This window comes from Manis pentadactyla, chromosome 1, assembly GCF_030020395.1.
Source record: "Manis pentadactyla isolate mManPen7 chromosome 1, mManPen7.hap1, whole genome shotgun sequence".
In the NCBI taxonomy this organism is placed as follows: domain Eukaryota; kingdom Metazoa; phylum Chordata; class Mammalia; order Pholidota; family Manidae; genus Manis; species Manis pentadactyla.
Window position 1 is genome coordinate 177,469,430 of NC_080019.1, and position 14,407 is coordinate 177,483,836.

The 14,407-nt window shown below is 36.4% G+C and overlaps 1 protein-coding gene across 3 annotated transcripts in view; it reads right to left on the reverse strand.

Annotated features, from left to right (window-relative positions):
- KPNA1 (karyopherin subunit alpha 1) overlaps window positions 1-14,407 on the reverse strand; it is a 90,568-nt gene that overhangs the window by 56,354 nt on the left and 19,807 nt on the right. For all 3 annotated transcript variants that reach the window (XM_036883352.2, XM_036883351.2, XM_036883353.2), the window contains one exon: window positions 10,551-10,684. In XM_036883352.2, the coding sequence (XP_036739247.1) occupies window positions 10,551-10,679 (129 nt within the window). In that variant the 5' untranslated portion in view covers window positions 10,680-10,684. The remainder of the gene's footprint in view (window positions 1-10,550; window positions 10,685-14,407) is intronic.

Here is a 14,407-nt window from a genome sequence, read left to right on the forward strand (position 1 = left end):
GCCAGATGGATTTACCTCGGAATTTTATCAGACATACAGAGAAGACATAATACCCATTCTCCTTAAAGTCTTCCAAAAAATAGAGGAGGAGGGGATACTCCTAAACTCATTCTATGAAGCTAACATCACCCTAATACCAAAACCAGGCAAAGACCCCACCAAAAAAGAAAACTACAGACCAATATCCCTGATGAATGTAGATGCAAAAATACTCAATAAAATATTAGCAAACTGAATTCAAAAATACATCAAAAGGATCATACACCATGACCAAGTGGGATTCATCCCAGGGATGCAAGGATGGTACAACATTCGAAAGTCCATCAACATCATCCACCACATCAACAAAAAGAAAGACAAAAACCACATGATCATCTCTATAGATGCTGAAAAAGCATTCGACAAAGTTCAACATCCATTCATGTTAAAAACTCTCAGCAAAATGGGAATAGAGGGCAAGTACCTCAACATAATAAAGGCCATTTATGATAAACCCACAGCCAACATTATATTGAACAGCGAGAAGCTGAAAGCATTTCCTCTGAGATCGGGAACTAGACAGGGATGCCCACTCTCTCCACTGTTATTTAACATAGTACTGGAGGTCCTAGCCACGGCAATCAGACAAAATAAAGAAATACAAGGAATCCAGATTGGTAAAGAAGAAGTTAAACTGTCACTATTTGCAGATGACATGATACTGTACATAAAAAACCCTAAAGACTCCACCCCAAAACTACTAGAACTGATATCAGAATACAGCAAAGTTGCAGGATACAAAATCAACACACAGAAATCTGTGGCTTTCCTATATACTAACAATGAACCAACAGAAAGAGAAATCAGGAAAACAACTCCATTCACAATTGCATCAAAAAAAATAAAATACCTAGGAATAAACCTAACCAAAGAAGTGAAAGACTCAATACTCTGAAAACTACCTACAAGTCACTCTTAAGAGAAATTAAAGGGGACACTAACAGATGGAAACTCATCCCATGCTCGTGGCTAGGAAGAATTAATATCGTCAAAATGGCCATCCTGCCCAAAGCAATATACAGATTTGATGCAATCCCTATGAAACTACCAGCAACATTCTTCAATGAACTGGAACAAATAATTCAAAAATTCATATGGAAACACCAAAGACCCCGAATAGCCAAAGCAATCCTGAGAAAGAAGAATAAAGTAGGGGGGATCTCACTCCCCAACTTCAAGCTCTACTATAAAGCCATAGTAATCAAGACAATTTGGTACTGGCACAAGAGCAGAGCCACAGACCAATGGAACAGACTAGAGAATCCAGACATTAACCCAGACATGTATGGTCAATTAATATTTGATAAAGGAGCCATGGACATACAATGGCGAAATGACAGTCTCTTCAACAGGTGGTGCTGGCAAAACTGGACAGCTACATGTAGGAGAATGAAACTGGACCATTGTCTAACCCCATATACAAAAGTAAACTCAAAATGGATCAAAGACCTGAATGTAAGCCATGAAACCATTAAACTTTTGGAAGAAAACATAGGCAAAAACCTCTTAGACATAAACATGAGTGACCTCTTCTTGAACATATCTCCCCGGGCAAGGAAAACAACAGCAAAAATGAGTAAGTGGGACTATATTAAGCTGAAAAGCTTCTGTACAGCAAAAGACACCATCAATAGAACAAAAAGGAGCCCTACAGTATGGGAGAATATATTTGAAAATGACACATCCGATAAAGGCTTGACGTCCAGAATATATAAAGAGCTCACACGCCTCAACAAACAAAAAACAAATAACCCAATTAAAAAATGGGCAGAGGAACTGAACAGACAGTTCTCCAAAAAAGAAATACAGATGGCCAACAGACACATGAAAAGATGCTCCACATCGCTAATTATCAGAGAAATGCAAATTAAAACTACAAGGAGGTATCACCTCACACCAGTAAGGATGGCTGCCATCCAAAAGACAAACAACAACAAATGTTGGCGAGGCTGTGGAGAAAGGGGAACCCTCCTACACTGCTGCTGGGAATGCAAGTTAGTTCAACCATTGTGGAAAGCAGTATGGAGGTACATCAAAATGCTCAAAACAGACTTACCATTTGACCCAGGAATTGCACTCCTAGGAATTTACCCTAAGAATGCAGCAATCAAGTATGAGAAAGATCAGTGCACCCCTATGTTTATCACAGCACTATTTACAATAGCCAAGAATTGGAAGCAACCTAAATGTCCATCGATAGATGAATGGATAAAGAAGATGTGGTACATATACACAATGGAATACTACTCAGCCATAAGAAAAGGGCAAATCCTACCATTTGCAGCAACATGGATGGAGCTGGAGGGTATTATGCTCAGCGAAACAAGCCAAGCGGAAAAAGAGAAATACCAAATGATTTCACTTATCTGTGGAATATAAGAACAAAGGAAAAACTGAAGGAACAAAACAGCAGCAGAATCACAGAACTCAAGAATGGACTAACAGGTACCAAAGGGAAAGGGACTGGGGAGGATGGGTGGGTAGGGAGGGATAAGGGGGGGGGAGAAGCAGGGGGGTATTAAGATTAACATGCATGGGGGGGGTAGGAGAAAAGGGAGGGCTGTACAACACAGAGAAGGCAAGTAGTGATTCTACAACATTTTGCTATGCTGATGGACAGTGACTGTAAAGGGGTTTATAGGGGAGACCTGGTATAGCGGAGAGCCTAGTAAACATAATATTCATCATGTAAGTGTAGATTAGTGATACCAAAAACAAAACAAAACAATAAAAGGGCAGTTCCTGTGTGGTAACTTCCAATGAGTTCTACACAAGGGTATAAAGGGCATATAAAAGTGTAGGCAAAGGGTCTGTTTGCGTTTATACAGAAGATCAAAGCCTAATAGGGCTACCCCGAAAATGAACTAAGATACGATATGAAAAAGAACTTCCAACATCAGCACTCTCTGGAAGACTCATGCCAGAAGATGATCATCAAAAAACCCCAACAAAGATCCACGCACTGCTACAGCTGTAGATGCACTCATCCCACCAGCTCCTGGACTTGCGATGGGAATGAAGGAGATATCTAAGCTGGCCTGTGCATACAGTAAAACAACAAATTTGACTGGATCTATACTGTTGGAACTCAACCAAGAATTTGGAGAAGTGCAAATTGTAGCGCTCCAAAGTCTTACAACTACAAACTATTTATTGTTAAAAGAACATATGGCATGTGAACAGTCCCCAGGAATGGGTTGTTTTAATTTGTCTGATTTCTCTCAGACTGTTCAAGTTCAGTTGGACAATATCCACCATATCATAGATAAGTTTTCACAAATGCCTAAGGTGCCTAACTGGTTTTCTTGGTTTCACTGCAGATGGCTGGTAATTACAGATATGCTTTGGTTATGTAACTATACTCCTATTATGTTAATGTGTGTGTGCAATTTAAGTAGTAGCTTAAAACCTATACATGCTGAAGTTACTCTACAAGAAGATATATCAAAGAAATAATCAATCTTCCCATGTTTTCTTCCGCCTGCTACTTCTATAGCTTTTCTTCTTCCTTCCTAATTACAACCCTTAAATAGAATTCGTGCCTCATATCAAATTTACCGAGTATCATAATTCTTCCAAGTGGTAAAGATACCTCAAGACAAATGCTGGGCATAGAAGCCACAGGGCATAAATATGCAAAGAAGTAAAAAGCTAACTTTTTCAAACAATAAGGCTTCTCTCTCACTTACCAACTTCACATTTCCCTGTATGGCCCCGGAAGATGACTGGTTAGCCAGAGACGGGTAAGATTCCTCAAGGGAGGAACAACCTAAGACAGGCACAGTCGCAGGGGGGCCATCAGGTGAGAAATTGGGGATCAACAGAGGTGAGGCTTAGAACCTCACCCCCCCGTTCTGAGAGAAATCTTCTGCATACGTGGATGTTTTATTGTCCTTGTCTAGCTTGGATTAACACATAGTCTACAGGCACACACCTGATCATCTACATGTGCTCTCTTACAACACTAAACTATGTTTTCTACCTTTATCTTGTATCTACCTACCACTTCAGCATTTTATTAAAATTAATAATAATAAAGAGAGAAATGTGGTATCCACATATAAATCAAGTATAAAAACCAAATCAGTATTCATATTTGAACTGACTGTTTATAGTTCATAATGCATGAGCAAAACGGAAAGTTTCTGTGATGACTGCCCTTGTACTGTTCACTATGTAGCTTATTCATTATGTAAGAATTTGTTCTACATGTAAAAACTTGTTTGTTATGCCTCAGAAGATTGGAGACTGACAAAAATTAGGCTTGGTGTGGATTAATGATTGTGCATTGAGCATTGACTCCCCTATACAGAATTTTATTGTCGTTAACAACCATTTGATCAATAAATATGAGAGATGCCCTCACAAAAAAAAAAAAAAAAAAAAAAAAGGACAGACTTCCAATGGTAAAATAAATTAGTAACCGGGATGTAATGTATAGCATAAGGAATATAGTCAAGATATTGTAACAGCTTGGTAGGGTGATAGCTGGAACCTAGAATTATGTATATAAATGTTCTACCACTGTGTTGTACACTTGAAACTCATGTAATGTAATACTGTGTGTCAACTACCCTTCAATAAAAAATAATTATTTAAAAAAAAAATGTCAGAAGAAAGGAAGTTTGGTGGCAGAGATAAGCTTGAATTTCAGTAAGAATTTATCATCTGAACTTTTTTAAAAAAGCACTTATCAAGTATAGCTTTGAGTTTCATTTGAGGAGATGACACACAATTACTTTTTCAATGTTTGCCAAAGCTATTTATTGATTCAGAGAGCCTTAGTTGAACACCAACAGTCCTTCAGACACTAGACCTGGGAATCGTGTAAGTGGGTGGGTGTGGAAGCCATTGGGTGTGGATGGGATTACACATGGGGGCTCTGAAGGGAGTGGACACTGAAAGCAGAGCCAGGATTCAGGGTGTTTAATCCCACCTCCACATGTAGAGAGGTGACTGTGGCAGTGTGCACAGAACAGGTGCAGGAGGGCACTTATCCTGAACACAGGAGTGAGAAAATAGAGTGACACTTATCTTTTAAAGGAGATTTATAAGAAAGGGCTCATGGAAGTTCCAGGCACATGATGAACATTTATAGAAAGGTAGCTGTCACATTATTTCCCATGAAGCACTGGGCTGCAAGTCAATAGAACACCATTCTGTCCCTTACTTTGAAGGTGGCCTTCCATGTAACACTGGGCGCATGAGCACAGCTTTCCTGGGATTTGGTCACCTTACGAAGCTCAAACAATAAGAACTTTTCAAACAATAAGGCTTCTCTCTCACTTACCAACTTCACATTTCCCTGTATGGCCCCGGAAGATGACTGGTTAGCCAGAGACGGGTAAGATTCCTCAAGGGAGGAACAACCTAAGACAGGCACAGTCGCAGGGGGGCCATCAGGTGAGAAATTGGGGATCAACAGAGGTGAGGCTTAGAACCTCACCCCCCCGTTCTGAGAGAAATCTTCTGCATACGTGGATGTTTTATTGTCCTTGTCTAGCTTGGATTAACACATAGTCTACAGGCACACACCTGATCATCTACATGTGCTCTCTTACAACACTAAACTATGTTTTCTACCTTTATCTTGTATCTACCTACCACTTCAGCATTTTATTAAAATTAATAATAATAAAGAGAGAAATGTGGTATCCACATATAAATCAAGTATAAAAACCAAATGAGTATTCATATTTGAACTGACTGTTTAGAGTTCATAATGCATGAGCAAAACGGAAAGTTTCTGTGATGACTGCCCTTGTACTGTTCACTATGTAGCTTATTCATTATGTAAGAATTTGTTCTACATGTAAAAACTTGTTTGTTATGCCTCAGAAGATTGGAGACTGACAAAAATTAGGCTTGGTGTGGATTAATGATTGTGCATTGAGCATTGACTCCCCTATACAGAATTTTATTGTCGTTAACAACCATTTGATCAATAAATATGAGAGATGCCCTCACAAAAAAAAAAAAAAAAAAAAAAAGGACAGACTTCCAATGGTAAAATAAATTAGTAACCGGAAAAAAAAAAAAAAAAAAAAAAAAAACCAAATGAGTATTCATATTTGAACTGACTGTTTAGAGTTCATAATGCATGAGCAAAACCGAAAGTTTCTGTGATGACTGCCCTTGTACTGTTCACTATGTAACTTATTCATTATGTAAGAATTTGTTCTCCAGGTAAGAACTTGTTTGTTATGCCTCAGAAGATTGGAGACTGACGAAAATTAGGCTTGGAGTGGATTAATGATTGTGCATTGAGCATTGACTCCCCTATACAGAATTTTATTGTCGTTAACAACCATTTGATCAATAAATATGAGAGATGCCCTCACAAAAAAAAAAAAAAAAAAGGACAGACTTCCAATGGTAAAATAAATAAGTAACTGGGATGTAATGTATAGCATAAGGAATATAGTCAAGATATTGTAACAGCTTGGTAGGGTGATAGCTGGAACCTAGAATTATGTATATAAATGTTTTATCACTGTGTTGTACACTTGAAACTAATGTAATGTCATACTGTGTGTCAACTACCCTTCAATAAAAAATAATTATCTAAAAAAAAAAAGATATGTCCCCACAGAGATACTTGATCATATTACCATATTTTAAAGTGTATTAAAACAATCCTTTTCCATGTGGCTCAGCCACAAGCATGACACACAGGGCCATCTAATTTCTATTTACTTTTCAGAATTTCTTCCCTCACTTTGATTTAATTCTGCTTTACAATTACTTTAAACATTTACATGACTCCAAAATCAAACCTGATCACTAAAATTACATCTACTGGTTTGCAAATGTATATCCATAGGCAGTGTCTTTAATATGCTATATTGTTGATCTTTAATTACTTTGGGCCATGAAAAATACAACTGTTGATGAACAAATGGAATTTCAAATTTAGAACATGATACCATTTAAATCACAAGGATTATGACAAGAAGAGAAATAAGAAATTCCCAGCAAAGGGAAGTCTTACGACTACAGCTATACAGCAAGAGCCCACAGTATAAACAATACTGATTGGAGCAAGACAGAAAATGTAGGGTGGAAGCCTCCTGAGGAAAAAAAATGGAGCTGATAAATTATCTGAGAAGTTTAACCAAGTAGAAAATAAGACAAATAATTTAAACAAGCTGTAGGAGAGAATGAAAAGACAGCCAGGAAGGAATTTGAAGAAAGCAAGCAGGTTAAAAATAATGAGACAATTAATTCAAGGAAAAACAAGCTATAGGAAAGGAAATGTCACCAGAGTATACTATTCAGCTCAGCAATGAATACTTCCACATTATAACTATACTAGGAGAATGGATTAAGAGGAAAAGTGATAAGAGCTTAAATCTTTACCTATTGCAATAGAACATCAATAGATAGTATTTTAAACTGATAAAGATGTATAGTCACATACACACAATACTTAGAAAGGTAGCAGTATACACCACATTGAACAGCTGAAAGTGGTTTACTTGGGAATGACTCCAGGAACATGTTGGTTTAGTTTCAAGTATTTTAGTACTACTTAACTTTTCAATTACGTGAATGTACTACACAGGAAAATAGATTTTAAGAAAATGCCATAACAATTATGATTTATATACTTTAGACTACATGTTGTCTGAATTTGCCAACCAAGTTAATAATGGGAAAAGTTGCTGTCTACAAACTTACCAACTTTCTCACTTCACAAGATATTTCTTGTAACTAAAAACATCAAGCAAGCCTCCATTCTTCATTGCTATGGTTTTCAGGACCTTTTTAGGAGCTTTGTTACCTACTCACACTGAAGTAGCAAGAGTCTTCTTATTTCAAAATATTTTAATAGAAATGCAAAGTGTTCATCTTTTTATACATGAAAAATCACAAGTATTGGATCAATCAGAATAACATCAACTAGCAAAATTTTTTACCAATAAATTTGTTTGGTCTATTGGTGCTGAAGGGACAGGTCTCTGGAAAGGTGCTGCCTAGTTAACAGATATGTAAGTGCTAGTCTGCTAAAAGGATAACCCTAAAACATGCAGTTATCTTCTGTGTACTTGCATCAACTCCATATGTACTACCCTCAAATCTAGATGTTCAGCTGGCCTAAGTCTGTGACTTTCTGATAGATGACAAAGCAATTGTGGAAACAGAAATAGCACCTAAATGAACCTGTACTTTGCTGATGTTCACAATTTTACAAATTAGGCATGAAACAAGTACTGTTATAATATTTAAAAGCTGGATTAGTTTTACCAGTTCTCTCTATATTAAGATGGCACATACGAAATGATAAAATTAAGATTTTAAATGGAGCATTTTCCAGAAACTTATTAAAGCCCTAGCATAATTTCAGATCTCACACAATGAAGGGAATTTCACTACAAACGTTTTCAGTCAGATATGTGGGGCCATACTTGCCACTTGATACAGTGAGTATGAAAAATCTATATACATTATAACTATGAAGTCTAATTACATGAATTCACCCATTGCCAAGGAGAGAGAATAAAATGAACACTGTTAATGGTAGAGTGTCATTACTACATTTTCAAATGGTTTTATGTCAAATATGATGTATAAGCTATTGCATTCAGACCTATACTGTGTTCATGTGTATACATACATGTATTCACATTTACATATGTAACAATGCTGTTATAATTTCTGAAATTAATTCCCAAAAAAGAAGCTAATATAAAAGCTCATACAAAGAAAAGTTTCCACTTCAAATGAGACAAAGAGATGAATAAAGGCAACAAGAAGCCAAGAGAAACTCATCCTTTTACGAGATAAGTGGCTACTCTCAAAGACAATGTAGAATGTCAGGCCTGGATTCACAACTGAATTTGCTGCACTTAATACAAACTCTATCACAATATTACAAACTCTCTTTGTCCAAAAAAAACTGTAGGGATAATAATAATAAAATGTTTGACTCAAACACTTGAGTCCTAACAAATAAAACACTGAGGCTGTAATGTTTTCTTAGTCTTCATCTAACTGGATTATCTAATGCAGTTATGTAACACAGTGTATGTTGAGAATTACTCACTATAACTGCATAGTATCTATGACAAATTACCTTATTTCTCAGGTATGAATAGTTCTAACTCATTTGCCTTTTATGGAGCTTTTGTAGTGTGGAAATCAAATGGTCCTTCCCAGTTCAAAGTCTCTCTTTAGCAAAACAGTCACTGAAGTGTTATGTCTTTAAATTTCATTGCCAAAAAAGTGATAGACCATTTGTCTTAAGCATTTTTAGAAGAAGGTAAAGTGAGGGTGAGTCCATATTCTCTTGTAGATGTTCTCAGGTTAAAAACGATAAAAAATCAATGTCCTAAATATCCTTACCAATATTACAGAATTAAAGCTGACCCCTGAACACACAGGGGTTAGGGGAATTGGCCCCCACACAATAATCTACATATATTACTCCCCAGAAACTTAACTACTAATCACCTACTGTATATATAATGGGTCAATTAACTGCAGATGCAATAAAGAATAGAAAAGTAGAAAAGAAATGGCAGTGTTGTAGGGTCCAAAAGATGAGAAAGCAAGTAGAGAGTTAATTAGCTGCTGTATTGGTCCTTGCCAGGGTAGACACCTGCCTGCAGGTAGATCAGGCCAGGGCTGATCAGGTCACCTTTTCAAAAAGCAAAGGTTTGCCGCCTCCTTCCTGAGTTGCCCAACATGGGCAGCTCCTCTGCTCTTCTCACATCGTGGGGTTTCCCTCTGGTTCAGATGTTGGCCAGTTAGCTCAGCTGATTACAGTGTGGTGCCGATAACACTAAGGTCACAGGTTTGATCCCTCCCTGTACAGGCCACTACATACAGCATTTTTCCTTTTCCATTCCTATTATCTGCTGTGGAATCTGCTGCCTTATATCCATTTACAGATACTGTATATTTATTGAAAAATATTCACATATAGGTTGACCCTTGCTGTTCAAACTCAAGTTGTTCAGTGGTGAACTGTAATGTACGGGTGAAAACACATATTCCTTGAGATTCTGCTTTAAAATACCATATAATAAAGAAATATAAGGATAGACATGAATCAAGTATGTCAAATTGTTGACAATTACTGAACCAAAAAGATGGGTTTATGAGGTTCTCTATTCTTATTTTTGTACATGTATACAAACTTTCAAATTAAAATTTATAATGAAAAGCAATGTTTGGTCACTTGAGAATACATTAGCAAACATGCACATAAAATCTTAAGGAAGTTGCAACATTAGCAAAGTAAAATACACTAAAAGTGAGTAAGCCAAAATATTCAACAGTGGTTATATTGGGAACATAAGAATCTGAAAGATTCCTTCACTCTGGTATTTCACTTTTCATCACTCCTTTCCCCCTCTCCCAAAACATGTTGATTTTATAGTGGGGTGTGGGATACATATATAGTAAATGTTAAAACATAGTTAAAATTAAAATAAAGGAAGGTGGCTTCAGGCTTAAAATAGAACAATAAATTATTTAAAAGAAATTACTAAGGGTGAAGGACTTGCCTGCTCTTCTCTTTTCTGCTTGCGTAACTGCAATCCTTCTTCCTCTCTCCTTCTTCGCATCTCATCAGGATTCAGGGACTTATTTTTGTAACTTTTCAGGCGAAAGTTCTCTTTTCCTGGGGTAGTCATGATTTCTACAAAAATAAAAGAGGGAGAAACAAAGAATTTAGCTTACTGTGTAGAGTTGTTACTCTCACAAAGTATTCCTTTCAAATACACATGCCCAGACACCCCACAGGGACATGGGAAATAGTTACCTTTTTAAACAGCTTTATAGAAGTACGTAACTTAATGGTTTTTAGTATATTCACAGTTATGCGCAACCATCATCACAACCATTTTAACATTTTCATCACCTCAGAAAAGAAACACTGCATCATTTTGCTACCGCTCATGTCTATTCTGGACACTTCCTATGAATAAGAACTATATGTGTCTACAGCAAAGGACACCACCAATAGAACAAAAAGGCATCCTACAGTATGGGAGAATATATTCATAAACGACAGATCCGATAAAGGGTTGACATCCAAAATATACAAAGAGCTTACCCACCTCAAAAAACAAAAAGCAAATAATCCAATTAAAAAATGGGCACAGGATCTAAACAGACACTTTTCCAAAGAAGAAATTCAGATGGCCAACAGACACATGAAAAGATGCTCCACATCACTAGTCATCAGAGAAATGCAAATTAAAACCACAATGACATATCACCTCACACCAGTAAGGATCGCCACCATCCAAAAGACAAACAACAACAAATGTTGATGAGGTTGTGGAGAAAGGGGAACCCTCCTGCACTGCTGGTGGGAATGTAAATTAGTTCAACCATTGTGGAAAGCAGTATGGAGGTTCCTCAAAAAACTAAAAATAGAAATATCATTTGACCCAGGAATTCCACTCCTAGTTATTTACCCTAAGAATGCAGCAGCCCAGTTTGAACAGGACATATGCACCCCTATGTTTATCGCAGCACTATTTACAATAGCCAAGAAATGGAAGCAACCTAAGTGTCCATCAGTAGATGAATGGATAAAGAAGATGTGGTACATATACACAATGGAATATTATTCAGCCATAAGAAGAAAACAAATCCTACCATTTGCAACAACATGGATGGAGCTAGAGGGTATTATGCTCAGTGAAATAAGCCAGGCGGAGAAAGACAAGTACCAAATGATTTCACTGATCTGTGCAGTATAAGAACAAAGAAAAAAAACTGAAGGAACAAAACAGCAGCAGAATCACAGAACCCAAGAATGGATTAACAGTTACCAAAGGGAAAGGGCTGGGGAGGATGGGTGGGAAGAAAGGGATATGGTGGGGGGGAAAGAAAGGGGGCATTATGATTAGCATGTATAATATGGGAGGGGCATGGGGAAGGCTGTACAACACAGATGGACAGTGACTGTAATGGAGTATGTGGGGGGGGGACCTGGTGATGGGGGGAGTCTAGTAAACATAATGTTCTTAATGTAATTGTAGATAAATGATACCAAAAAAAAAAAAGAAGAAATCCTAAAAAAAAAAAAAAATAAGAACTGTATGTGTGATCTTCTGTGCCTGGTTCTTTCACTTAGTGTATTTTCAAATTCATCCATATTGCAGCATGTATCAATACTTTATTCCTTTTTATGGCTCAACAGTACACTACTGTATGGATCTACCCTACTGTATATATCAACTTATAAGCTGATGGACATTTGGGTTCTTTCTCCTTTGGCTACTATAAGTAATGCTTTCATAAACATCTGTGGACAAATTTTTATGCAGATGTATGTTTTCATTTCTCTTGGGTATATACTTAGGAGTGGAACTGCTGGGTCACTGTTAAAGTTTGAAGAACTGCCAAATTATTTTTCCAAAATTACTGCACCATTTTACATTCCCACCAGCAATGTACAAGTATCGCCAATTTTTCCACATCCTCACCAACACTTGCTATCACAACTTTTTGATTCTAACCATTTTAGTAGGCCAGAAGTATTTTCACATATTTATCTGCCAATTGTATATCCTCCATTAAAAAATGTCGACTCAGATTCTTTGCCCATTTTTAATTTGGGTTATATGTCTTTTCATCATTGAGCTGTAAGAGTTCAAGACAGAAGTCCCTTATCAGATACATGGTTTGTTAGTACTTTCTTCCCTTTTATAGGTCTTTTCACTTTCTTGATTGTGCCCTTTGAAGCACAAACATTTTGAATTTTGATGAAGACCAAATTAACCTATTTTTCTTTTGTTGCTCATGCTTTTAATGTCATGCTTAGGGATCCTTAACCCTAAGTTTTCTTAAAAGTTTTAAAGTTTTAGTTCTTATATTTAAGTCTGTCATCCATTGAGTTAATTTTTGTATATAGTATAAGGTAAAGATACAAGAACCATTATTTCTCCACTGAATGGTCTTGACACCTTTGTTGATAATCACTTGACCACAGAGACATGGTTTTATTTCTCAATTCCATTGATCTATGTGTATCCTTGTGCCAATTTCATACAACCTTGATTACCATTTTTTGTGGTAAGTTTTGCAATTAGGAAGTGTGAATCCTCCTATTTTATTCTTTTTCAAGAGTGTTTTGGCTCTTCTGGATTATCCTGAAATTCCATATGCATTTCAGAATCAGTCTGTCAATTTCTACAAAGTTAGCTGGGGTTCTGTTGGGCTATACTGAAGCTGTAGATCAATTTGGGGGCACTGTCACCTTAACAATGTTATATCTTCCAATCCATGAGGACAGGATGTTTTTCTATTTACTGCTTAGATCTTTATTTTCTTTCACCAACGTCTTAACATTTTCAAAGGGTTTACAGTTCTTTTGTTAAATTTATTCCTAAGGATTTTAATCTTTTTGATGCTATTGTAAATGAAATTATTTTCTTAACTTCACTTTTAGATAGTTCATGACAAGTCTGAAGAATACATTTTTGTATACTGATTTTCCTAAACTTGTTTATTAGTGCTAATACTTTTCTACTAGATTACTAAAGATTTTCTACATATAAGATCATCTCATCTGCCAGATACAGTTTTGCTTCTTTCTTTCCAATACTGTTGCCATTTTTTTTTCCTTGCATAATTGCCATGGCTGGAACCTCCAATACTATGTCAAATATAAACAGAGAGAACAGACAGTTTTGTCTTATTCCTGATTGCAGGAGAAAGCATCCTGTCTTTCACCATTAAGTATGTTACCTTTGGATTTTTCATAGGTATCTGTATCATGTTGAGGATGCTCCCATCTCCTAGGCTTTTGACTGTTTTTATCATTAAAGAGTACTGGATTTTGTCAGATGTTTTGTGTGTCCACTGAGATGACAGTATGACTTTTGTTTCTTATTTTACTTTTACATTAATTGGTTAACTTTATACCAGCCTTGAATTTCTGGGATAACGCCACTTGGTCATGATGTATAGACCTTTTCATGTACTGTTGAATTCTGTATTCCAGTATTTTGTTGAAGATTTTTGTGTTCATATTTGTAAGAGATACTGTTCTGTAGTTTTCTTGTGATAGCTTTGGTGTAGGGCAATACTAGCTTCATAAATAAGTTGGGAGATGTCCCTCATTTCAAGTCTTTGGAAGAGTTTGTAAAGAATTATTATTAATTCTTCTTTAAATATTTGATAGAATTCAGCAGTGAAACATATGGCTGTGGGATTTTCGTTTGTGGGTTGTTTTATGATTAATTCAGTCTCTTTCTTTTTGTCTATTCAGATAGTTTATTCCTTCTTAATTCAGCTTCAGGAGCTTTTGTCTAAAAATTTGTCCATTTTACCTAAGCAGTGTAATTTATTGGTATACAGCTCTTCACAGTATTCCTTTATAATGCTTTCAATCTTTGTAAGGTCA